Raw genomic sequence first — 24809 nt, 5'->3', positions numbered from 1 at the left:
TTGCCTTGATTCATTTTCATCTTGACTACTGTAATTCATTACTAATCGGTCTCCAGCTCGCTAAACTCTCCCCATTCAGTCGGTCCTAAAGGCAGCAGCCAGGCTCATCTTTCTGTCCACCTGCTATCCTGATGCTACTAGTCTGTGCCAGTCACTTCACTGGTTGCTCATCCACCACAGTTCAAACATCTCACCCACAAAGCTCTCCACAGTGCTGCACCTCCATACATCTCCTCCTTCATTTCCATCTACCACCCTACTCGTGTTCTTCGTTCTGTTAGCGATCTAAGATTAACATCCTCCTTAATTCGTAGCGCTCACTCCCATCTTTTCTCAAGCTGCACCTACTCTCTGGAATTCTCTGCCCCAGTATATAAAGGTCAATTCTTAACTTCCCTAAAGTCAAACGTGCCTTAAAAACACATCTTTTCAGGCAGGCTTATCATGCTTCCTAAACTGACTGTTCTCCGAGTAACCCCCCCCCCCCCAACCCTTCAGACATGAACTCGATCTTCTGACAGACCTACATCCAAAGCACTAGCAAACGTAGATCGGCCTACACCACTCCTTTCAGTACAGAGATGGCTGGGCTACTTAAAGGGGTTCTGCAGTTTGTTTTAACTGATGACCCGGGACCCCCGCCGATCAGCTGTTTGAGAAGGCAGCGGCGTTCCAGCAGCGCCGCGGCCTTCTCACTGTTTACCGCTGACCCAGTGACGTCACGACTAGTAAAAACTGGCCTGGGCGCGGCTAAGCTCCGTTCACTTTAATGGAGCTTAGCCCCGCCCAGGCCAATTGATACTAATCGTGACGTCACTGGGCCAGCAGTAAACCGTGAGAAGGCCGCGGCGCTGCTGGAACGCCGCTGCTTTCTCAAAAAGCTGATCGGCGGGGGTCCCGGGTGTCAGACCCCCGCCAGTCAGATGCTGATGATCTATCCAGAGGATAGATCATCAGTTAAAACAAACTGCAGAACCCCTTTAATATAACAATCAGCTACCTTTTGTGTCACCCCCAGTTCCTCATAGCTCATAACTCCTAGTGTTTCAGTTGTATATTAGCCAGTAACTTTGTGATGTCTTTAATTTGTAAAGAGCTCTAAATTGTAAAGAGCTGCAGAATATGGTGGCAGTATATAAAGATTATTATTGTTATTTACAGGGGCCATATGAATCTGGAGATGACTCACTGACTTCTATGGGAGAGTGTTGTGGGCATGCTTTGTGACCACTGAAGGGGTCATTCTGCAGGGAGGGGGAGGAGGTGAGCCAAGTTCAACACCTGTTGTGAATTGTACATTTACTCACACTAAGGGTAAAACACAAGATTACCAATCCTTTTTCTTTTCAAACAGCTGAAGAATTACCTCTAATGAGATTAAACTAACAAGACTGGGCCAATCAGCCAGCAACAAATACTTTCTTCTGAAATAAATGTGTTTGGACCTTCACACCAACGTATACAATAAGTCAGAATTATACAGAAACTTTTTATCAGGGAAAAATCTATCACCGAAAAACTCTCTTCATCAGAGTGGTCCTCTCAGCTACATGGTCTTTTACACAGGTCCCACTGTATATACAACAGTTTTTAAAAGAGAAGCAGACATCTGCTCACCACAGCCAGCATGGACGCTTTCATCTGCTCCATCTTGGCAGTCTTTATCTCCATCACACAGCCAGCGGCGAGGTACACACACATGGGTACTAGGGCACTGGAAGGCTTCAGGACTGCATGTAGCAGTTTCTGGAACACAATAAATAATTGCTGCCAACATCTTCCATTTGAAGGACAGGAAGGCCAAATCTTGAGTATTGACTTACGGCATCGGATATCCTCATCAGATTTATCCCCACAGTCGTCGGATCCATCGCACACCCAGTGTTTAGAGATACAACGGTGGTTATTGCACTCGAACTGCATAGAGGTGCAAAACTTGTCTGGAAAAAAAAAAGATGACAAAATCTCCATCAAGAATGCCCTTTAATGGGGTTTCCAGGATAGGCGTTCAATGTGTGCTCTATAGGGGTTCAATCCCTGGCAACCATATTGAACAGCAGAAGGAAATCTCCAGGGATCCCTGATGATGAGATGTTAGAAGAGGTCAGGCGCTCAGTGAGTGCCTGGGGTTCTTTCTAGACCATGTGCCTTGACCATACATCAGTAGCGTGGCCTATTTGCAGTTCAGCCCCATTGAAGAGAATGGGGCTGAGTTGCAATACCAAGTTCAGCCACTATACGATGTACAGAGCTGCTGGGAGCCTGAGGCTAGGTCATTATCATCATTTCCTGGCTAACCCCTTTAATGTATAACATCATATAGAAATTTAACAATAAAGTGCAATGTGTGCATGGATCTTTCTGTACTGCTCCTCTGAGTGATTGGCAGTGCTGCAGGTTTTTGCTGGAACTTAGCTGTATACACCTCGTAGGTTGATTCTTAGGATAAACCACTAATGTTCTGGGAAAATTATGAAATAATTGCCTACATTATCTATATATTTATTTTTTTCAAAAAGATTTTTCTCCTAACAATGAAGCAGCCTCTCCGAAATCACTGGTTCTTCACACTTCCTTACCGCAATGTGTTTCATCCTCTCCATTGTCACAGTCATTCTCCTTATCACAAGTCCAGCTCATAGGAATGCAGCGGCCACTTGGACAGGCAAAATAATTCACTGGACACCGTGGCTTGCGAATACCTAGAGAAAATGAAATATGACGTTATTAATATAGTTTATAGTGTATTCATCCTTTCTACAAGTTGAACATTTTCGCTTATTTATGGGTTGCCTACCTGGGCAGTTCATCTCGTCTGTGAAGTCACCACAGTCATTTGACCCATCACAGACCCAGGTGGGGCTGTAGCAGAGAGAGGTCTTCTCACACTTTTGGAATGTTAGTCCTTTGACGCCCAATTTAAAGAAACTGCTGCAGTCAGTGACATCTAGGGGACAATGTAACAAAACCAATTAAGATGGTAAGGACGGACTTCTGTTGCTAAGAGTTTGGTAAGCAGATCTAAGAGCACAAATGGTTAGCTACACATAAAATCTAAAAGGATAATACATAAAAATAAAAATATATATATATATATATATATATATATATACACATACATATATATATATATATATATATATATATATATACACACACACACATACACACACACTAAAAACAAAAAACACATGACCCTTGCACTAACAATTACTACAGTAAAAATTGTCTATAAATGACCTGAAATACACGGGAGGGCAAGTTAAAACCCTGGACTGCTGTATCTTTATTGGGTACCACTAAGGCCTCTTTCACACTTTTCGGGATCCGGAAAAACGCAAGTGTACTGAAAGCATTTGAAGACGGAACCGTCTTCCAAATGCGTTCAGTGTTACTATGGCACCCAGGACGCTATTAAAGTCCTAGTTGCCATAGTAGGAGCGGGGAGCGGGGGAGCGGTATACTTACAGTCCGTGCGGCTCCCGGGGCGCTCCAGAGTGACGTCAGAGCGCCCCATGCGCATGGATGACGTGATCCATGTGATCACATGATCCATGCGCTTGGGGCGCCCTGACGTCACTCTGAAGCGCCCGGGGAACCGCACGGACGGTAAGTATACTGCTCCCCACTACACTTTACCATGGCTGCCAGGACTTTAGCGTCCCGGCAGCCATGGTAACCACTCTGAAAAAGCTAAATGTCGGCTCCGGCAATGCGCCGAAACGACGTTTAGCTTAAGGCCGGATCCGGATCAATGCCTTTCAATGGGCATTAATTCCGGATCCGGCCTTGCGGCAAGTGTTCCGGATTTTTGGCCGGAGCAAAAAGCGCAGCATGCTGCGGTATTTTCTCCGGCCAAAAAACGTTCCGTTCCGGAACTGAAGACATCCTGATGCATCCTGAACGGATTTCTCTCCATTCAGAATGCATTAGGATAAAACTGATCAGGATTCTTCCGGCATAGAGCCCCGACGACGGAACTCTATGCCGGAAGACAAGAACGCAAGTGTGAAAGAGCCCTAAGATGAATAAAAAGCTGTCCACCCAAAGGACTTCTAGGGTACACATTTTATAAAATGTTTGACATGCTATGGTGACGTCAGATGTTTTAATCTGTGAGGGTCCGGGTACCGAGAACTCAACAAATCACTAATCATCTCTGCTCTCCTTAAATGGCAAAGGACGCCATGTACAGGCTTCTAGAAAGTCGAGCCGATCAGAAGCGAAGGGGCACAGCACCCAGCTGAACACTACTGCCCCACTGCTATGAAGCCTTCCTTTAAAAAGTTCCTGACAGCTCATTGTACTCATGTATGGACAGCCATTGAAGAGGAAGACTTGCTCATCTATGACATATTACTTACTGCAGTTCATCTCATCGGAGGCATCATCACAGTCAAGAAGCTGGTTGCAACGACTTGAGTTACTAATACAGCTTCCATCCCGGCAGCGGAAGTCTTCTGGGGCACATGAGGTTTCTAAAAGATACAGAATAGATCAGAAAGTGGGGAACCTATAATGACACAATTTCGATGGGGAAGAAAAAAAAAATAAAAAATAAAAAAAATCACACCCACGTTCTGGTAGAGATCTGAAACACCAGGTCAAAAAGCTGGCCAGTTGGACATACTCACTGTTGCAAGATACCTCATCTGAATTGTCACCGCAGTCGTCCAGACCGTTGCACCAGTTGGCAGTGGAGATGCAACGTCCATTCAGACAGTGGCGGAAACCCTTCTTGCATCGGCGATTAGCTGTGGACAACAATAAGCCTTCATCACATAACAGGCACTATGGCTTTACTGGACTCAGACATTGCTGAGGTTGGTGGATGACTAATGGCATTAGGGAATGATTACATCACACAGTGGCAAATAAAAAGTAGAACATTGTGTTCTAATACTCGGTCTTCACACTGAACTATTTCAGTCATTCATGATGTAAGCTTGAAACACAAGGTAACAATTAAAGGGGTATTCCACACTGGATGGGCAGGGCGATGCTGTGCAGGTAAACTAGTAAAGGGGCCATAACAGTAAAGCACTGCTGTGGCCCCTTCATTCTCAGGATGGATAGGGGTCTCAGACATCAGATTCTAGTGATATACCAACCTTGTTTGATATTGTTATACCCCTTAAAAGGTAACAATTACTGAAATGTAAATAATTTTATATTAAAAGATATTGCAGAGTTCTAGCAGTGCAGTTGAAAGTGTCACTTGGCACAAATTGTAATATCTTGTGAACTGTTCTGGTACAGCCACAGGCTTTGCTGCAATTGGGGTCACAGTTCTGAGTAGTGCGAGATAGTGACAGGTCTCACGCAGGTTAGAGGCAAGGAAGGGGTGGATAGTGCGGTCCATGCCCCTATTCCACCACAGGTGAGAGAAGCTGGAGGTACTCAGCCTGGCAGAAAGCACCTCCCAGGGTGTCAGCAAGGGGGGAGTGTGTTACCTGTACACAGAGGCCTGGAGGCTCTGTCAGTGTGGTCTCAGATGGGCAGGGCTGAGGGACCACAAGGCTGGGAGATAGCCTGGAGTTGGGTGACGAAGCGATGCCTGGGAGGGTCGCAGGGCTATAGTCAGGCAGACTACTGAGCCCCAATCCCCCACAATAAACACTGAACTGGAGACAGTGGGCGTACTGTGCTCTGTACAGCCAGGAGGCCGTGCGACATTGGCTGACAAAGCCGCATGGGTTCACAGGGTGTGAACTGTGACTTAGGTGAGTCAGGAAACGTTATGTTTCGTTAGAGCCCAGCCGGGCAGGTGTTTATTTTGTATTATTTATGTTTGGTTTGCTGAGGCACAATAAATGCACTGTTTGGACCTGAAACCTGGTGTCCTGAAGACGATTCTTGTGAGAATGACCCCCCCAAGTACAGCGATCCCTTACATTTGGTGGAGGATGCGGGCAAGTGTATGGTGCCATGTCCGAGAATTCTGAGAAGGCTCTCAAAGAGACTGGAGACTCCGAGAAGACAAAGGCTGAAGAAGTTAAGGCCGATGTGTTGGTTGACATGAAGTCCCCAGGTGCTGCAGAGACCAAAGTTAAGACAAAGGGAGCGGCAGCCAAAGTGGAAAAAGCCACTAGAAAAGCAGAGGTCTCTGAAACTGCCACTGTAGCTGGGGAAACTACTGCTGGAAAGAAGGAAGAAGTGACCCAGATGCACGCAAAAGAAGCGAGTAGGGGCAAGCATGCTCTGCTGAAGGAGCCCCGCAAAGCAAAGGAGAAAGTGTCTGGACATGACCATGACTGGGAACAGTTCAGTCAAGAGCTGCAGCAGTCCAAGAAAGGACGTGAGGCGCATGTGCGGGAGCCAGAGGATCAAAAAAGAGAGAGAGAGAGATCAAAATGTACGAGAGCGCATCATTATCACCCGGAAAAGAGTAGAAAAAGAGTATCTGGCCATGAGATGGGCACATGAGGCCTTTAGGCAGTTTATATTGGGCAAGACGTCAGTTTTGATGATAAACCAAGTACGTGTCACCGAGGTTCCTGGCCTCGGTGAAATAAGAACTGGTAATTTTGTGTGTCAGCGGCAGCTAGTGCTCGCTGACACTGGGTTACTTAGTGTGGCTGTAAAGCCAAACCGGGCTGGTTCTTATTGGGAGCAGCCAAAGAGCAGGGTGGGTGGCTGTTCCCCACGTCCAGGATGCCCTCTCACCAGCCTCCCGTGGTTTATGCAGGTGTTCACCCTCACGGGCTTGAACAAAGGGGGGGGGTATGTGAGATTCTTGTGAGAATGACCCCCCCCCCCCCCCTCCAAGTACAGCGATCCCTTACAGTAGATACAGCACTAAGAACATCTTTTTCAGGCCTCATGCACACAACCACATTTTTTTTCTGCATCCAATGCTCATTTTTGTGGATCGGATGTGGACCCTTTCATTTCAATGGGGCCGCAAAAAAAGCGGACAGCACACCGTATGCTGTCCACATCCATATGTCCATTGCGCAAAAAGGTAGAACAAGTCCTAATCTTGTCCATTCTGCAGACAAGAAGAGACAGTTTACAATAAAGCCTGTGGAAAGTGCTGGATGCACACGGCTGGTATCCATGTTTTGTGGGTCCACAAAACAGATGCAGTCGTGTGCATGAGGCCTTAGAATGTGAAAAGGAACTGTTGCAAAAAGCCCATGCACACAACTACTTTGGTTGTGGCTTTCTGCAAGGGAATGCACTTTTATTCTTAATCAAGGAGTCACCTGGATGCAAAGAGTAAACCGCCGAATTACAAACTCAGCTCTGCAGCATGCGTATTATTAATAACAATCATCATGCATCATGTGCTGGATCATTTCACATCTTATATTTGGAAACAGTAGAGATGCTGGTCACCAGAAGAGAATCAAATCAAAAGGTTGGTGAAACTTTGCAGACTGTGTGGCTACTGTCGCCTGTGTCCCCAGTAGCCAACACTCACCACAGTATGAGTGCTTCTCATCCGCCTTGTCTTTACAGTGGGCCACGGTGTCACAGGTCAAGCTGTAGTTTATGCAGTCTCCATTACCACACTCAAACTCATCATGAGGATTGCAGGTGGAGTTCTGGGCTGTTCAAGAGAAGAAGAAGACACCAGTGTTATCGTGTAGTGTATCCGAGGTGACGGCAGCCTATAGGACCAGTTATCAACTACTCTTCCTTCTAAGAAATCTTAACCAATGTATTGCAGATCTTAGACTGTTCATATAAAGAAAGCCATGGCCTCCTTCACTGTGTATTGTGTCCAGAGGAACACTTAACCCCTACTGTATAAATAAATTGCAATACCTTTGCATGTGAAATCCTCCTGCAGAATCCGGTCGCCTCTGCAGGAGCAGTTCATCCTCCCGTCGGCAGTGATAAGGCAGAGGTCTTGACATATACTGTTGTTGTTGCATGGCGATAACTCGCCTTAGAAAGAAAGCAAAATGACTCCATTAGGATGATCACCAATGAGGGTATTAATGCACACAAATCACTAGTATCATATACAATCCTTTACGAAGGTAAGATAGGTTCCAAGACTGTACCCAAAAATGGGATCTACACCAATATAAAAACCAAGCCATAGCAGTAACACTCAGGGATATACAGAGGAAGAAGCCACATGTGCCGTTTCTTTCATTACTTTACGGCTTCCACAGTCACACCATTTACATTTGGTTTTGGATGAACTGGATTCATTTTGTACAATTTTAGCAATCAGTTCAATAGCTCAATGATTGTGATACTTTTGGAAGCCTATAGGTGGTGCTATACTCAAAGTTTTGATGGCATAGACTTGCTGTGATGGCTAACCTCCGGCACTCCAGCTGTGGTAAAACTACAACTCCCAAGATGCACACTTGCTTAGCGGTTTTCAGCACTCCATAGAAATGAATGGAGCATGTTGGGAGTTGTAGTTTCACTACAGCTGGCGTGCCGGAAGTTAGACATCACTGGCATAGAACAATTCTTACACAGGAAACACTTTCATCTCATCCAGCCTCCAGTGCTAAACCATACCTCCCCACCTCCGAAAAGCAAAGGAGGGAAAAGATCTGTGGTGCACATAGTGGCACCTCTAACTCTGCCCTATGCCTATCTATTCATGCCCAATCTCACCTAGACCCCTTTGTGCCCCCTTACAGTAGTTATGCCCACATAGCAGAAGGCCCTCATGCAGTAGTCATGCCCCCTTAGAGCTAAGCGAACTGTGCTGCCCCGGTTTTCTCAGTGGTAACAGACATCAAACAAACCCTGCACAGCCCGATTCTGCCGTCATACTCCGTTATATCGGTCCTCTACTTTTACCTAACCTACCAAACATAGATTAGCATAAGGGATGGGACAAGTGGAAGTAAACATGACCGCAGGATCAGACTACACAGGGTTTGTTTGTTGTCTGTTACCATGGAGATGATTTGTCTGCAAGCAGCTGTACAAACAAAACGACATTTTTAATTATGACTTCTTGCAAAGATGCTTCATTTTTCATTTTATTTTTCCATTTAACCAATGTCCAAAATGTTGTTGCGGTGGCACATAACCTTTACATAAATGGCACTACAGCCAGTTCCAATAACAACAGATAGCATCCGCTGTTTCGGGAAGTTATTGCTACTACTGGGTGCTTCCAGCTCATTATTATAATTATCAGCAGTGACAAAAAAATAACTTACAGCTGTTGGTATCATTCGCCACAGCAATAATGCCCATGGGCTGCTGCGGGATGTCGCCTCTTAGGAGTTTTAGGTCTGAGCCATCATATTTATTTGCACGCTGAACTGCTCGTCTAACCCAGTCTGTCCAAAAGATGTAGTCACCATACACAGCAAGACCAAAGGGGTGGACTGGATCAGACTTTAATATCCACTGAAATAAGAATACAGAGATGTAGACATGAGGCACTGGCCCGCATCTTCAACATTAATTACTAATAGCGGAGGAAAGCCTGAAGTCTCACAAATGCATTCTTACAGATAATCTACGTAATGGTTATATCTAGGGATGAGCAAATCGATTTGCAGAAAAATTTGTTTGAATACTGTACGGAGCGAGCTCTCCGTACACTATTAGAATGTATTGGCTTAGATGATCCAAAATTATTACTTTGCGAAGGTACCACTTGGAACCAAACCCGAGTAGAATTTTTTTTTAAAGTTATTACCCGAAGTCTCACGAGTGTTCGCAAAGTAATAACTTCGGCTCATTTAAGCCAATACATTCTAATACTGTACGGAGCGCTCGCTCCGAGCAGTATTCAAACAAAGTTTTATGTGAATCGACTTCGGATGTTTCATAATACACTATACTTTTCAAAAATACCCTGCAGGCACAGGCTGTCACCTGTGGATGGGTTTCAGGTTACAGTCTGTATTCAGCAGGTGCCTACTGCAGGAAAACTGACATTGCCTGTATTCCTGATAACATATTACATAATGTTTTTTTCAGTTATATTCTTTAAAGTCATAGACACTAGTGTTGAGTGAACATTTAGATAGCTTACATTTTGATTGGCACTGGATACACCGAAGCTATGTAAAGGCCGGCGCCTCTACATAACTGGCAGATCCACCGCCAGCGCAGGGGCTTAAAAAGGCATTCCGGTTACCATAAATATAACTTATGTTTTAGACTAATTCATCATCAATAATTACCTAATATAATGTAAATGTCACATATTTATCGTTCAGCTGTTATAAAAGTAGTTTTTTTCCTCTGCTACCCACTGGGTTTCCTCATAAGTTACCATGGCACTGACCTGTAGTTCTGAGCCTTTGTTAGGTCGAGCATGCTCAGTGTGTTGCTATCAATTCTCGAGCTGAATGTCTTGTGAAACATAGGGAGTGTTAGTGTGCTGGTGATTGGTGAGAAGAGGGGGCGTGACTGTGCTGTATATCAGGCAGCCAATCAGTAAACATCACAAGCACAAACTCACAGCAGGAAATCTAGGGATTGTGGGGATTGTAGTTTTGTGAGGGAAGATCAGGCGCCATGATACTCTCCGTGTGCAGCAGGCTCACACCGGAGCTAGACAAATGGATTGCAAGGTAAATTGAAAGTCTGGTTATATGTATAGGTACGGGTTCTGGTTGGGTCACAGCTTGCAGCCTTAATGCAGTTTTAAAAAAAATTAAGTTACTTTACCGGAATAACCCTTTAAGACCGACGTCTAAAATGCTGGTCTTAATAAATGACCCCTTTAATGTTTTTTGTTTAAATATAGATACTGAAATGGAAAATTAAAAATAACCATCAAAAATTCTTTAAAAACATGTCAAACATAAAAACGTGATTTAAACAATAGGTCATTTTCTGATGATACATTTCCTTTAAGAGGCCTCGAAATTGATGCTTCACTGCAACTGCTAATTAAAAGCTATGCCGGGACAGGTGAAAAGAGCCCTGCACAGAGGTAACATCTCATTAAAATGATTGAATGGTATACATGAATATGGCCTGAATGTGAGACAAGTTCACGTACATGTCTGTGGGTTCCATCATATTCACAGCGCTCAATCTTGTCAAGGGTGGCATCTGAGAAGTACAGTTTCTCTGCCCTGTGGTCAATTGCCAGTCCATTAGGTGTGCGGATGTCTCGGTCAATGATTATCAGCACATTGTTGCCTGAAAGTGTAGACCTCATAATACTGGGGTGCTGCTCGTTCCAGTTGGTCCAGAACATAAAGCTATAAAAGACATATTATAACATGAATATATACATATATCTTGAAGTAATGATGTCCGTTACTCCCAAATCTAACCACTTTAAGACCTTTTTACTAGTGGGTGTCTGCAGTATGTGTCTGTATTATATATATATATATATATATTTATTATGTGATATTTCATTAGTAATTAAGTAAGTAAACTCAATGTGGAGTCTAACCTAGTCATTGAGGGCCATTAAATGACACATATCAACCACACATGAACTTTGGGTAATAGGGGGTTACATAAGCAATAAAGCAACACCTACTTTTGACATTCATCCAGGACAAAGGCACGAGGATGGTCATCTCCAGACATGGTCACGACGGTCTCCCTCTCAAAAGCCCCAAAACGGTTTTGGTCAACAGTGTGACGAGTGATTGTAGAAGTGGTGTAACTGGTCCAGTACAGGGTGTCCCAGCCACGATGGTATGCCAGCCCCTCCACAGAACCCACATCTGTTATAATGGAGAGATATGTTACCAGATACATGCCGCAGTATGGAACAATATAAAGCTTTGGTGATTCCTCCTTCTGGTTATATTCCAGGGTACATCCACTATGAATATCCTTGCACTTTGCGCATGGAATCAAAATCACACAATAAGGACATTAAAGGGTTACTACCATCACACATAATGATGGTACATAGCTTTGGCCAACTGCCTGCACCCCAACCGATCCAGAGAACGACTGGGCGGCAATGCTGGCCGTCACCGTTTTTGCCTACACAACCATGCTCCCACTCATGTTCCTTGCACAGTGGACGGCTGGGCACCTGTGTGTAATGGGAATAACACTTTAAAGGGGTGATGCTAGGGAAGCTCGTCACCGTCACGGCCTGCTATTGGATGTTTTGATCCGCACTACGATGAGATGCAGCGGCGGCCGTGTGGGGATCAAGAGCGACGCGGAAACGGGGTCATGTTTTAAGCCCCTTGCAGACGAGCGTGTTCGGATTAGGTCCGGATGCATTAAGTGATAACTGTGATTTGCCTGCGATCGTGTTCAGTTTTTATCGCGCGGGTGCAATGCGATTTAATACGTTTTGCACGCGCGTAATAAAAAACTAAATGTATACAAACAACATCTTATAGCAACCATGCGTGAAAAACGCATTACATCCGCACTTGCTTGCGGATGCGATGTTCACGCAGCTCCATTCACCTCTATGGTACCAGCGTTGCGTGAAAATCGCTGAATATAGAACATGCTGCGATTTTCACGCAATGCACAAATGACGCGTGAAATGAATGGGTCCGGATTCCGTGCAGGCGCAAAGCGCATGTGAAAGGGGCCTTAGATTTTGGATAACCCCTTTAAGCTCGTCTATCAACATTTGTAGGAATAACCAAAGATTTCAGAGCACTCAGACAAACGACTTACTCTCCACTACAGTCTTTCGTCCTGTGCCATCATTGTTGATCTGCTGGATGTTCCCAAAATGGATATCACTGTAGAAGATACGTGTTCCTCCTTTGTCACTCTCCCGATAGTCAAACGCCAAGGCAATGACGTTCTTCATGTGATCATGGTCTTCAAAGGGTTTTACTGGGGCATTAAGGCTACTTTCATCAGATAGATGTATGCTTTTAAGAATAGTGCGCTCTGAGTACAAGAGATAACCGTCATACTCTCGACAGCTTACACCGTTTTCTGCAAGCATGCCATGGGCGCAGGCACAAGTACGTTGACCTCCACCTCGGTACAAGCACAACTGTTGGCAGCCACCATTGTTTTCAGCACACACATTGGTCCCTGCAATGTGAATAAATAGAACAAAACATAAGGAAAAAAAAAAAAATCGCCATCGGGTCAGAGTTCTTCAGCTTTGTTTTTGCACAAAGGAGCCACATGTTTTACATGAAATACAGCCCACAATTGCAAAATTTACTGGACATTGGACAATGTAAATTCTTGCCAAATTGTCCCTAAATTAACACCTCTACTCTCCCCAGTTAAACAGTAGAACAGCTTAAACAAATGGCTATTAACTCTTTGTAGTCAGAGTGGAATATGACCTATCACTTCAGTGGGTTCATTGTAAGTTCTTGTATGGAAGAAGTAACCTCCACTATCTCACATTCCCTTTATGTCGGATATAGCACTTACCCTTCTGTCGGTTTTTGTTGAACACCTTGATGTCTTTTAGCTGTACTCCAATTCCAGTTCTCAAGGATACAGATTCGGTGGCGTTGTCTTTGTTTCCTCTCTTAATAGAGCCATTAGCATGAGTCCTGGGAGACAAAAGCCCAGCAGACACGTTAGAAGCTTCAGGACAGGTGCCTTGACATCATGTAGATGAAGGATTATTAGACCCAATTACTTTATATCTGTTTTCCATACATTACTCAACAGTTTTAGTCCAGCAGATTTTCTGCATTTTTGCTGGGTAGCGGCCGGATCACTGCTGGTCCCCATTATAGTTAATAGGGCTGGGGGGGGGGGGGGCATTCAGGCAACACCTGGCAATGCCGGACTCCGAGAACGGCAGCAGGCTCTAAAAGCATGCAGTACTTTTATCCGTCCACCTCTCCGCGTGCGCGGAGGTGCTGCCGCCGTGACTCCGACCCCATTATAGTTCATGGGGACGGAGCGGCAGTCCGCGAGCACACGTGAACTAGCGGCAGGACGGATCCGACAGGCTGTTCACCCGCCGGAACAGCCTGCCAGAGTCCCCTGCCGCTAGTGTGAAACTAGCCTTAGGCTGTTCTGCATAACCCTCGCCCTGTGCATGCATTTCCTCACTTTGTGTGTGGCCTCCTGCCCGTTACAAGTGCACAGGTACAGCTATGATCACACTGATTTTGGTGTATGCAACATACGTTAAATGTATCCTTCTGGCATATACACTGTGTGCACAATTATTAGGCAAGTATCTTGACTATATCATCTTTATACGTATCTTCCAACGCCAGGCTATATAAACTCGAATGCTTATTGGATGGAAACATATCAGGTGATGTGCATTTGTGTAATGAGGGAGGGGGTGGCCTTAGGAGATCAAGACCCTATATCAAGGTGTGCGTAATTATTAGATTATTAGATTTAACTGACTCTGAAAAGTATTCAATAATAAAATGAATCCTCAAAAATACAACGTGCCTAATAATTGTGCACACAGTGTATCTGGCAGGAATGCACTAGTAAATCAGACTTTTAAAAGGCGTAGTCAATTACAACCAAGCTTTATGTTCAGCGCACACATCAGAAGATTTCCCCAGTGTATCTGCTGACCATGAAGATTAAACGCAGGGTGAACAAAGCATAAATGACATGAAATTTCCCAAATCGCTGGATCCTAGAAAAGGTAAATGTGAAAATCCTTCAGTAGTTTTGTCTCACATACCAGGCGATAGTCAGGGTTTATAGTTTGGTAAATTCTCTGTCTGAAATAAATTGTGAACTAGACTATGTGACATGAATTGTACTGTTAGTTGGAAGGAAGCAGCTTCTAAAGTCAGTCATGACTACAAGATCAACCCTTTAGATACAACTAGGGTAAAGCAAGCAGCTCTAACACCAGTCATACAGAAGCTTACCATAGACTGCAAAGGAGAAATCTACTTGAGGGGTAGAAAGAAAGCATTAGAAATTAACTCTGGGAACATTGGCGAGAGTCCTCACCTGTCACTCCAGTAGATGTAATCTTCAAAGACAGACACCGAGAACATGTCCATGTTGTTGTTGGACAGCACAACCTCTCTGTTCTTCCCAGTTTCCAAATCTATTCTCTCAATTTTATCAGTGCGAGCATCACACCAGTACAGCTTTCCTTCCTGCAAGACAGGCAATGCAGAGAGTTATCACTGCATCCTTGAATATTAAGAATCTGAGGCATCATGTGAGATACCGAAAACGACCAAGTCCAACTGTAGCTGAAAACCAGGACGTATGCGAGTACTTCGGACTTAGGGGTCCAGTCACACGTCCGAATCCGTCCCGCAATTTTGCGGAACGGTTGTGGCCCCATTCATTTCCATGGGGCCACAAAAGACACGGACAGCGTGCATGGCCAGTGTCAGTGTTTTGCGGATTCGCACTTTGCGGACCACAAAACATTTGTGGATGTGTGAATGGACCCTTATACTGGGGTAATTTATACTGATTTAACCCTTAATCTGATGATAACCTAAATCGATGTACATGATCAATCGATCCAATAGAAATCTGTTGTCTGCCAGAAAATTCATTCTGCCTTGCTTGAAATTTTTGGGGAACAGAAGCATTACTGGTAGGAAGCGTGAAAGTAAAGATATCAACTTCAATGCCAGCAAACATGTTACACATGACAACTAAAACTAATGGCTTTATACAAGTGAATGGGGCTATGCTGTAGTAGTCTGCCCAGCGGGTGGTCAGAAGCATCGGTGAAAGAGTCTAAGGATTAGCAGGGGGGGTTCAGCAGTTCGACCTCCATCGATCACAGTATGGGATGGCATAATCTAGCAATAGGCCATCACTAGAGGTGAGCGAATTTCATATTTTGAAATTTGTTCATGCTTCGTTTGGTGGTAAAATTGCGTTATGGATTCCGTTACCACGGACCATAACGCAATTCTATGACGGAATGCATAGCGGAATGCCTTTAGAGGCATTTCGTCATAATAGAAGTCTATGGCCTGCATAACTGATCCGTCTCGTTTCCGTTATGTAGGGGAGTCCTAGGACAGTTTTCCATCTCCCTGGAGGAAGGTTACTATGGTTACCTTAGGGAGAAAAAACAACAACTTTAATGCTAATAAAAATTGCACTAAGCCTTATGGAAGGCTGCAATCCTCCAGGCTATCATGTTAATCATGAAGAACAGGAGCATCACATCATACCTCATAATCTATTGAGACACCATTGGGCCAACTGATGCTGACATCCACCAGGACAGTTCTTCCGCTTCCATCTAGGTATGACCTTTCAATGCGAGGGAACTGACCCCATTCTGTCCAAAACAGATACCTAACATGACAGAAATAGAAAAGAAATCAAGGTGAATAAGAGGAGATAAAACTCTCGATACAGAGTCATATTTTCACTGAACATCAAGGCACTTCACCCTCTCTCTGGATGCACAGTAATGGCCCGGGGCTTGTCCAGTCCTTTGGATATGACAACATAACGGAAGGAGCCATTTAGACGAGCCACCTCAATAACGTCAAATCCTTGATCTGTCCAGTAGATGTTGCCTGTAAAAGAGAGAGCCGCAGACAACGAAATCATAAATAGGAGGAAAGAATCCGAGACGGCCAAATGGAATTTTATATCGATACTGTGTCTGGATCCAGCTCACAAAAATGATTTAAAAATAAAAAAAAAGGACTGCAGCCCGAGTAATTGTTCTTCCAGTCTTTTTCCATGGCATGCTTCTTAAAGAAAATACTCATGTTCTGAAAATGTATGCCTCATCACATCCAGACAGCAAGGTAACCCTTGAAAATATGCCAGGACTGTTCCTATGAGGAATCGATATTAATTGATTTTCCAGTGAATCGCTACCTATTATTATCAAGTCATTTTTACGTCCACAATCCCGGGTCTAGATAGTGGCCAGAAGTTTCTTTTTCTGCATAGACATATATAAGAGTCAAGGGGGTTATCCGGTAATTATTAGTCAGGACTCGGACCCCTCCGATCTGATAATGATGACCTATCCTGAAGTAAACCACTATAAGGATATGCGGATGGAAGAAGTTAATTAGCACAGAATTTTGCATCTATTTAGATTTAAACACATGGCGGGAAGTATCATCCTACGCCAGATTTCTGAAAACCTAAAAGTAGGGATCGACCGATATTGATTTTTTAGGGCCGATACCGATAATTTGTGAACTTTCAGGCCGATAGCCGATAATTTATACCGATATTCTGGGAATTTTCATTTTTGAGAAAAAAAAAATTTCCTACACAGATCTGCTGAAAATTAATATGTTTATTGTTAATGTGTATTTTTTTTGTTTATTGTTAATGTGTATTTTTTTTTTAAATCTTTTTCATTTATACTTAATATTTTTGTGGTTTTTTTTTTACTAACTTTTAACCCCCTTAGGGACTAGAACCCTTGTCCTTTTCCCCCTCATAGATCTCTATCAGGGTGAATAGGAGCTCACACTGTCCCTGCTGCTCTGTGCACACAGCAGCATGGAGCTTACCATGGCATCCAGGGCTTCAATAGCGTCCTGGCTGCCATGGTAACCGATCGGAGCTCCAGGATTACACTGCTGGGGCTCCGATCGGAGGAGCAGGGGAGAGGGGATCCTGTGGCCACTGCCACCAATGATTAATACTGGGGGGGGGGGCACTGCGCCACCAATGTTTTTACTATTGGGATGGGGGTGGGGGCGCACTGCGCCACCAATGTTTTTACTATTGGGATGGGGGTGGGGGGCGCACTGCGCCACCAATGATTAATACTGGGGGGCTTGGGGGGGGGGGCGCACTGCGCCACCAATGAAGATAAGTCTCTCATTCATATACAGGAGGCGGGAGCTGGCTGCAGAATCACATAGCCGGCTCCCGACCTCTATGAGCGGTGGCTGCGATCCGCGGCACCTGAGGAGTTAACTACCGCAGATCACAGCTACCGCTCATAGAGGTCGGGAGCCGGCTATGTGATTCTGCAGCCAGCTCCCGCCTCCTGTATATGAATGATTGAGAGACTTATCTTCATTGGTGGAGCAGCGGCCACAGCCCCTCCCCTCCTCTTGTTCTCTCTCCTCTCATTGGCGACAGCGGCAGCAGCAGCACAGGGGGAGGGAGACACTGCTACCTTCTCCCCTGTGCTGCGGAGGGAACACAGAGAGCGCTGAGAGCAGCGCGTTCTGTGTTCCCAATATGTTATCGGTATATCGGCAAAATAGATGCCGATACCGATAACGTTCAAAATCCTCAATATCGGCCGATAATATCGGCCAAACCGATAATCGGTCGATCCCTACCTAAAAGTAAAAAATTTGGATGCAAGTGTTCTGCGTCAAAACTGGTGTACATTACAGTAGAAATCTGCGCCGGCATAGATGTCATTTACTGGCTCACAGAACTCCTGAAGATGCACCAGAATTATTACCATTTTAATAATCCTGGTGCATGGACCGCCGTGGGGTTTGTTATTAGAACTGGCAAAAGAAATGGGAGACTTGATATATTCCCCCACGGCAGTCAAAGTTGGATATTTAAAGGGGTTGTGCACATTTAGGTGGGTTTGGCAAACCTCCCCTCTTGGGCGAACCTGTGAAGGGGAGCATAATAACCTCTTTCCCTGCTTCTTCTCTTCATGGCCTCGGCTGCTCCACTGCACTCTCAGGATGTAAACTTCTGTCTTGATGCGGCTGCAGTCAATCGCTGGCCACAGCGGTGACCTGCTGCCCCATACATCGTACATGGCGCAAGGGGAGAAGGTCACCCCTGTGGTCAACAATTTTAGTGCAGTGGAGCAGCTGAGGCCGAAGGTGCACAATCCCTTTAAGGATATAACATAATCACCAAACTGACTAATATTTTAATTAAAAAAACAACTGACATGCAGTGCGGATTTTAAATTTGCTTCATGTCTATTTATGCTGCGGATATCCACAGCAGATTTCACCCTCTGCAATGCTGAAGGTGAAATCTGCAGCTAAATCTGCCCCATGTGGCCGAACCCAAATAGTTCTCACCATGGAGCTAGATGAAACCGCTCTAACTGATGTAAGACGCAGTAAAGAGTTCAGCGCCAAAAACAAGACTGTGGCAAATTTATATATTACAACTCCGCGCCCCACTGTTCACAGCTCAGCACTAAGAGAAGATGCTCCAGTCGTTTACCGGTATAACATTATGCATCTCACACCACAACAGCCAGAAACCTTACTATCTATAGGATTGATGTATTAGTATCTGATGCATCTGACACCAAGTAAGAGGAGCCATAACATAGTGTCATGGTAGTTAGATGGTCCACAATGCCAACCTGCTATCCAGTCCACTGCGATCCCCTCCACTCTGCCAATGCCATTAGTGACCACGTCTTCTCGCCAGGTCTGGTCTCTCTTGGCTCTACTGATGGTGCTGAGTCCCATGTCCACCCAGTAGATTGTGTCATTTTCTAAATAAAAGTAATTAATAATCATGTTACCGTAAATAATTTTCAGTGTGTGTGTGTGTATATATTTCCCTCTAATACACATTTACATATTTCATACCTGTATTGATGCAAGCTGCTGTAATATATTACAGAATATGACATAACACACATCTCAGGCTACTTTCACACTGCCGTTTCTGGGTCCGCCTGTGAGATCAGTTTCAGGGCTCTCACAAGCGACCCCAAACGGATCGGTTCAGCCCCAATGCATTCTGAATGGATAGGGATCCGTTCAGAACGCATCTGTTTGCCTCCGTTCAGCCTCCATTCCGCTCTGGAGGCCGACACCAAAACGCTGCTTGCAGTGTTTTGATGTCCGTCCGACGATGCGGAGCCAAACGGATCCGTCCTGACTTACAATGTAAGACAATGGGGACGGATCCGTTTTCACTGACACAATATGGTGCAATTGAAAACGGATCCGCCTCCCATTGATTTTCAGTGCAAGTCAAAACGTATCCGTTTGCATTATCATGGTAATGCAAACAGATCCGTTCTGAACGGATACAAGCGTTTGCATTATAGGTGCGGATCCGTCTGTGCAGATACCAGACGGATCCGCACCTAACGCAGGTGTGAAAGTAGCCTTATTTGAAACCTACATAAAATGTAAAAGTGACAATTGCAATGGGAAGATAATGGTCCAGATTTACTAATCCTAAAGATGGCGTACACTTAGACAGGCTGTGTAGACCTGCACCAGATTTTACATCACAGGGGCTCAGGCTGGAGGATAAATGTGGTGCAGGGATAAACACTTTTCTCTGATCAACTATTGGTTGGTTTACTTTGAGACAGAATTTTACGCCAGAAATGTGGTGCTATTTTGGCACAAACAGGTGCATCTCAGGCCTTTTTGAACAGGTTGTACAAAGTCAGAGAAGCCTTAGTTGTGCCGAATTGTGAAACAGTTGAGTGGCCCAGATCTGGACACCGTCCCTACAGGCTGTGCAAGCCTCTCTGACTTTCCCGTAAGCATGCATAATCGTGAATGTTTATTTCAACGTGGAGAGGTATATAAGTCTACCAGAAACTTCAGGATGTGACACCTCTTGGTTCCTCATTTCTTCTGACATTTGCCATCAGTCAAGATGCCAACGTATACATATTAGATTTCAGTGAAGTCCATTGACATTAAGTCTAATATATATTGTCAACCCTTGATCAAAGTTCATTATATACCTAGGGTGACCGACCAGTTAGCAGGCATGCAAGCCATTATAGTATGACAGACGATCTGCCAAAGCCCTGAATACTAGTGGATCTTACCAGCATGGAAGTCCATCCCAACAGCCAGAGATGTACCAGAGACTGGAACCAGAGCATCAGATTTATCTGCTGGATCCAGAGGAATGCCTCGTATCCCTTCATGTACAGAGTACAGCAAGAAGGAGCCAACTCCTGCAAAACAGTATTACACACAGTATATTATGTTAACTTACTAGATGTAAAAGAAAAACTACAAAAAAAAAGCTGCAACATAGCTGATCATATAGCAGATACAAATACATTTTATACCAAATTTCTAACCAAGAACTATTAAGCAAATCATATATTCTAAAATTGCATGTAATTCTACTCCTATATGAATCATCCTTGGTCCAGCGCAGCAGGCCGGCTGTACTCACCCTCACAGGACTGCTGTCCAGTCCTCAGGCTATAGCCGGCAGTGCACATGCAGGATCTTGTCATGGCGGAGGTAGGAAGGCACAGCTGGGAACAATCTCCATTATTGACGGAGCAGTTGTTGGATCCTAAAATAAAAGGAGGTATGAAGTTCTCAGTGGGACCACCAGAGAAGAGGAAACCACTTCCATCAGATATATTTTCACCCTGATACGAGCAGAAGATGCTGCCATGCTCCTACCTTTCTGGATCTCCTCATCATAAACCTTCATGTGCATGACTTGATTGGTGTTCTGCCGCAAGACTTTGGGATCTGACCCATCCTTCTTATTGCAGGTTCCCATTTTGTCAGAAGCATGGTCTGCCCACCATAGTTTGTCACCTAAGGAAAACAGAAGTTGTACTGAGGAATGGTCCTAGTAATAGACTTGTTGTGAACCCCATAATAACAACGCCAGGAGAAACGTGTGCAAAGACAAGATCTGAACAGGATGGGCTCCGATATAAAAATGACCTGAATCCAAGAAAACGGCTGCAGCAACAGATCTGCTGCATTTTCTACATGAGAGAAAAAACTCCCTCCGGTTTCAGGTAAATTAGATGACTTAGGTGCCGGCCAACATCTAAATTTGATATATTGCTCTCCACAGAAATAAGAGTATAGTTGGAATAAATAGCCATGACTTATAGAGTAAAACGTAAGTTTCAATAACTGAGGGCTGCACAGATTCTTTACCCATTATAGCCAGTGCTGTCGCCTTCCCGAGGTAGGTTTTCATAGTAAGAAGCACTTCCAGTCCTTTTCCACTGAGATTACATCTATTGATGGTTCCGGCCCCAGAATTGATCCAATAAAGTTTTTTTTCTGCATAATCAATTGATAAACCTACAAAGCAGAGACAACAAATGATGAGATGAATCTAATGGTATTTACCTCCTAGTTATATACATCAGTTCTATGTGAAGTAGCCATAACCTGTGAGGCCAGATCAAAGAGTAAATGAGGGCTCTGTGCACTGGGAATCATTACTTATAATCATTAGTGACTACTCATCACTGTGCTTCACTAGCCGGATATGTGATATCATATATTCTTCAACCAACACAGGCAAAAATGACAGTAAAGCTAAAATCAGATTGTAAGCTTTGCTGTCCCTTTCTAAACACAGCCGTTTCTGCACACATACTGATGTTCTCCCATCACCAAGGGTCAATTCTTTTCCAGTTCCCTTTCTTTTAACATAAAAGAGAAAGCTCCTCATATACATCAGGCAGGATCAGTAAATGTCAGATGTGCGTTCTCACCAACTGGTCCCTTCTGTCCAGTAAAGAGGACTTGTCGCTCTGTGCCATCCATATTAGCTATGCTGATGTTGTCACCATCTGTCCAGTAGAGCTTCCTAAAAGAAACATACTGATTAGTTCAAATCCAGACTGGCAGCCACATGCGCCCAGAATAAGATGAGCCGTGCACATCTCATTGAGGCAATTACCTAAATTGAACCCGGTTCACAAACCATGACCATTACTCAATATTTTAGAACATGATTACAGCCTGCACTCCGACTATGATGACAGTAAAGTAATGCCAGCCTCCCACAGAGGAGCGCACATGATGGATTACTGTAGGGTTCAATCATGTACAACATTAGCTCTCCCATATACCGCAGGTGTAGGAAGTGGGACCCCGTGACCGCCTCATGTAGGTTACTGAGCAATCACACTGATAGTCACTGGGCAAGTCATATGTCTGTGTGGGTGCAGTGAATCACCAGGTCTATCAGGTCAGGCACCCATCTAATTTCTCACCTAGATAAATTAGAGCTGCAAGAGAGCGAGCCGTGAGAGCTGCGAGAGAGCGAGCCGTGAGAGCTGCGAGAGAGCGAGCCGTGAGAGCTGCGAGAGAGCGAGCCGTGAGAGCTGCGAGAGAGAGAGCCGTGAGAGCTGCGAGAGAGAGAGCCGTGAGAGCCGCGAGAGAGCGAGCCGTGAGAGCTGCGAGAGAGCGAGCCGTGAGAGCTGCGAGAGAGCGAGCCGTGAGAGCTGCGAGAGAGCGAGCCGTGAGAGCTGCGAGAGAGCGAGCCGTGAGAGCTGCGAGAGAGCGAGCCGTGAGAGCTGCGAGAGAGCGAGCCGTGAGAGCTGCGAGAGAGCGAGCCGTGAGAGCTGCGAGAGAGCGAGCCGTGAGAGCTGCGAGAGAGCGAGCAAACATTGCCGTCCCTGCAAGTAACCAAGCGTGTCCTCACTGACTGACCGCAAACAAGCTTGGCAATGGTGAAGGACTGAAGAACATTTACATTAGAAAGTTCAGCATAAAGGAAAAAACTGTTCATTGACAGGTATCGTCTGGTTTAGAAATCCAATTGTCAACCCAGCCTATTAAAGACATTCATGGTTTACCGAGTAAGGCCCCCACTTCTCATCCTCATTTATTAGCCTGAGTGAGGTGCCTGGCACGTCTGGCATTACACAATTTCAATGGGAACTGTACAATTCCTCACTTCCCCAGAGCTGGTGCTCCATGGAGATTCAATACTTGTCAGGTGCCCCAAAGATGGGGTCTCCTCTGTGGCACAGCCAGTGATCGGCATAACGGTGAGGAAAGCATCTGAAGAATCAGGTTACACATTATATTTCATCATGCAACAAATCACTGTCTGTCCTATAAGTAGAGAAAACCGAGGAAAGCTTCTCTTTCTATTGAATATGGTTAAAACGGTTTTTTAATTCTCCTATAGCAGACTTTTTAACCCTCACGGCTCCTGTTATCTGTCAGTAGTTAGTATATTGGAGAAGAAGTCTCCCCACAAAGTAGCACATGTGTCTGCAGCCACCTAATAAGCTGCTGAAGTATATGAACAAATCTCAGATTTCCATAGCATCATGTGTAGAATATGTGCGGTAATAAATTTTGTGAAACGCAGCAAGCCATTTCTTGGATCAGATCTGGGGTGTGCGTGACATTATCACCATGTCTGATCCACTGTTTCCTCACATTAATTTCCCGTAATGAACCCAGTTCTCCCACACAGATGCCTCTGCTTATTTCCACATTACTGGAAACGACTCTGGTCTGGTCCACCCCCACATGAAAGCCGGCCAGGGACAGACAAGCAACCAGAAGTCGTCATATCCCTCTGTGCCCTACTTCCAACAGAGCCGGGTCCCTGCAGGCAGAAATAACACTGGGCAACTTCAATGCTTACTACCCAGATCTCTATTAATACTTTTACCAATGACCTATCCTCTCAGTTTGTCAAGTCTCTTCCTCTCCCTGGTTGAGATGCTCCTACCCCACTCCGAAGAAGATGGCAGATGCCACCACAGAGTTGAAAAAGGTCCCAAGAAGTGCCCTCTGCACTCCAAAAGCCTAAGTAGGTAAAGCCTGCTGTGGCCCTTTCTGCATAGTGCGTCCATGTTATCTGCCCAGTCCAGCTTATTATTGAGGAGTACACCCAGGTACTTATAAGTGTTGACTCTCAATGTCCACTGGTTTAAGAGGATGTCCGTGCCCTTGCTTCATTAGAGCTGCTCCTTTTAAGTGCACAGGAGGCAACCCAAGCCACTCTGATCATCCTTGTACCTCCTGGTCCCTCTGCCAGCCGCTCCCTCTCCTTCCAGATTGATGAGAACCGGTTCCTGCCTAGTCCTCTCGTCTCCTAAGAAGGAGAGGGAGGGGCTGGCAGAAAAGCAGGAGGAGCAAAGGTGCACAAAGTGGCTTGGACCCACCCTCAGTGCACTTAACTGCTCATGTGTGTATGGATTAAAAGTACTTTTACTCCAGAATGAAGCATCAGATCACTAAGTGAAAGGTATCATAACGCTCAGCTGGGCTAGCCCTACAAGACATTGTGCCTGGTTTATCAGTGGAGTTCCTGGTGACATATCTGCTTTAAAG

General features: G+C 44.9%; 1 protein-coding gene across 1 annotated transcript in view; it reads right to left on the bottom strand.

Annotated features, from left to right (window-relative positions):
• LRP1 (LDL receptor related protein 1) overlaps window positions 1–24809 on the bottom strand; it is a 297752-nt gene that overhangs the window by 58273 nt on the left and 214670 nt on the right. Inside the window, exons 31-52 of the mRNA XM_040425719.1 lie at window positions 22223–22317; window positions 21654–21803; window positions 21159–21299; window positions 20920–21045; window positions 20561–20692; window positions 19118–19252; window positions 16229–16358; window positions 16005–16131; window positions 14806–14957; window positions 13291–13415; window positions 12565–12936; window positions 11447–11636; window positions 10952–11156; window positions 9147–9339; window positions 7774–7896; window positions 7427–7555; window positions 4635–4754; window positions 4365–4478; window positions 2798–2947; window positions 2580–2702; window positions 1824–1940; window positions 1618–1746 (exon numbers count right to left, since the gene is read on the bottom strand). Coding sequence (XP_040281653.1) covers window positions 1618–1746; window positions 1824–1940; window positions 2580–2702; window positions 2798–2947; window positions 4365–4478; window positions 4635–4754; window positions 7427–7555; window positions 7774–7896; window positions 9147–9339; window positions 10952–11156; window positions 11447–11636; window positions 12565–12936; window positions 13291–13415; window positions 14806–14957; window positions 16005–16131; window positions 16229–16358; window positions 19118–19252; window positions 20561–20692; window positions 20920–21045; window positions 21159–21299; window positions 21654–21803; window positions 22223–22317 — 3278 coding nt within the window. The remainder of the gene's footprint in view (window positions 1–1617; window positions 1747–1823; window positions 1941–2579; window positions 2703–2797; window positions 2948–4364; window positions 4479–4634; window positions 4755–7426; window positions 7556–7773; window positions 7897–9146; window positions 9340–10951; window positions 11157–11446; window positions 11637–12564; window positions 12937–13290; window positions 13416–14805; window positions 14958–16004; window positions 16132–16228; window positions 16359–19117; window positions 19253–20560; window positions 20693–20919; window positions 21046–21158; window positions 21300–21653; window positions 21804–22222; window positions 22318–24809) is intronic.

The sequence above is a fragment of the Bufo bufo genome, chromosome 3, assembly GCF_905171765.1.
Source record: "Bufo bufo chromosome 3, aBufBuf1.1, whole genome shotgun sequence".
NCBI lineage: Eukaryota > Metazoa > Chordata > Amphibia > Anura > Bufonidae > Bufo > Bufo bufo.
Note: the sequence above shows the minus strand (reverse complement) of the source record. Positions and strands in the feature narration are given on the sequence as shown.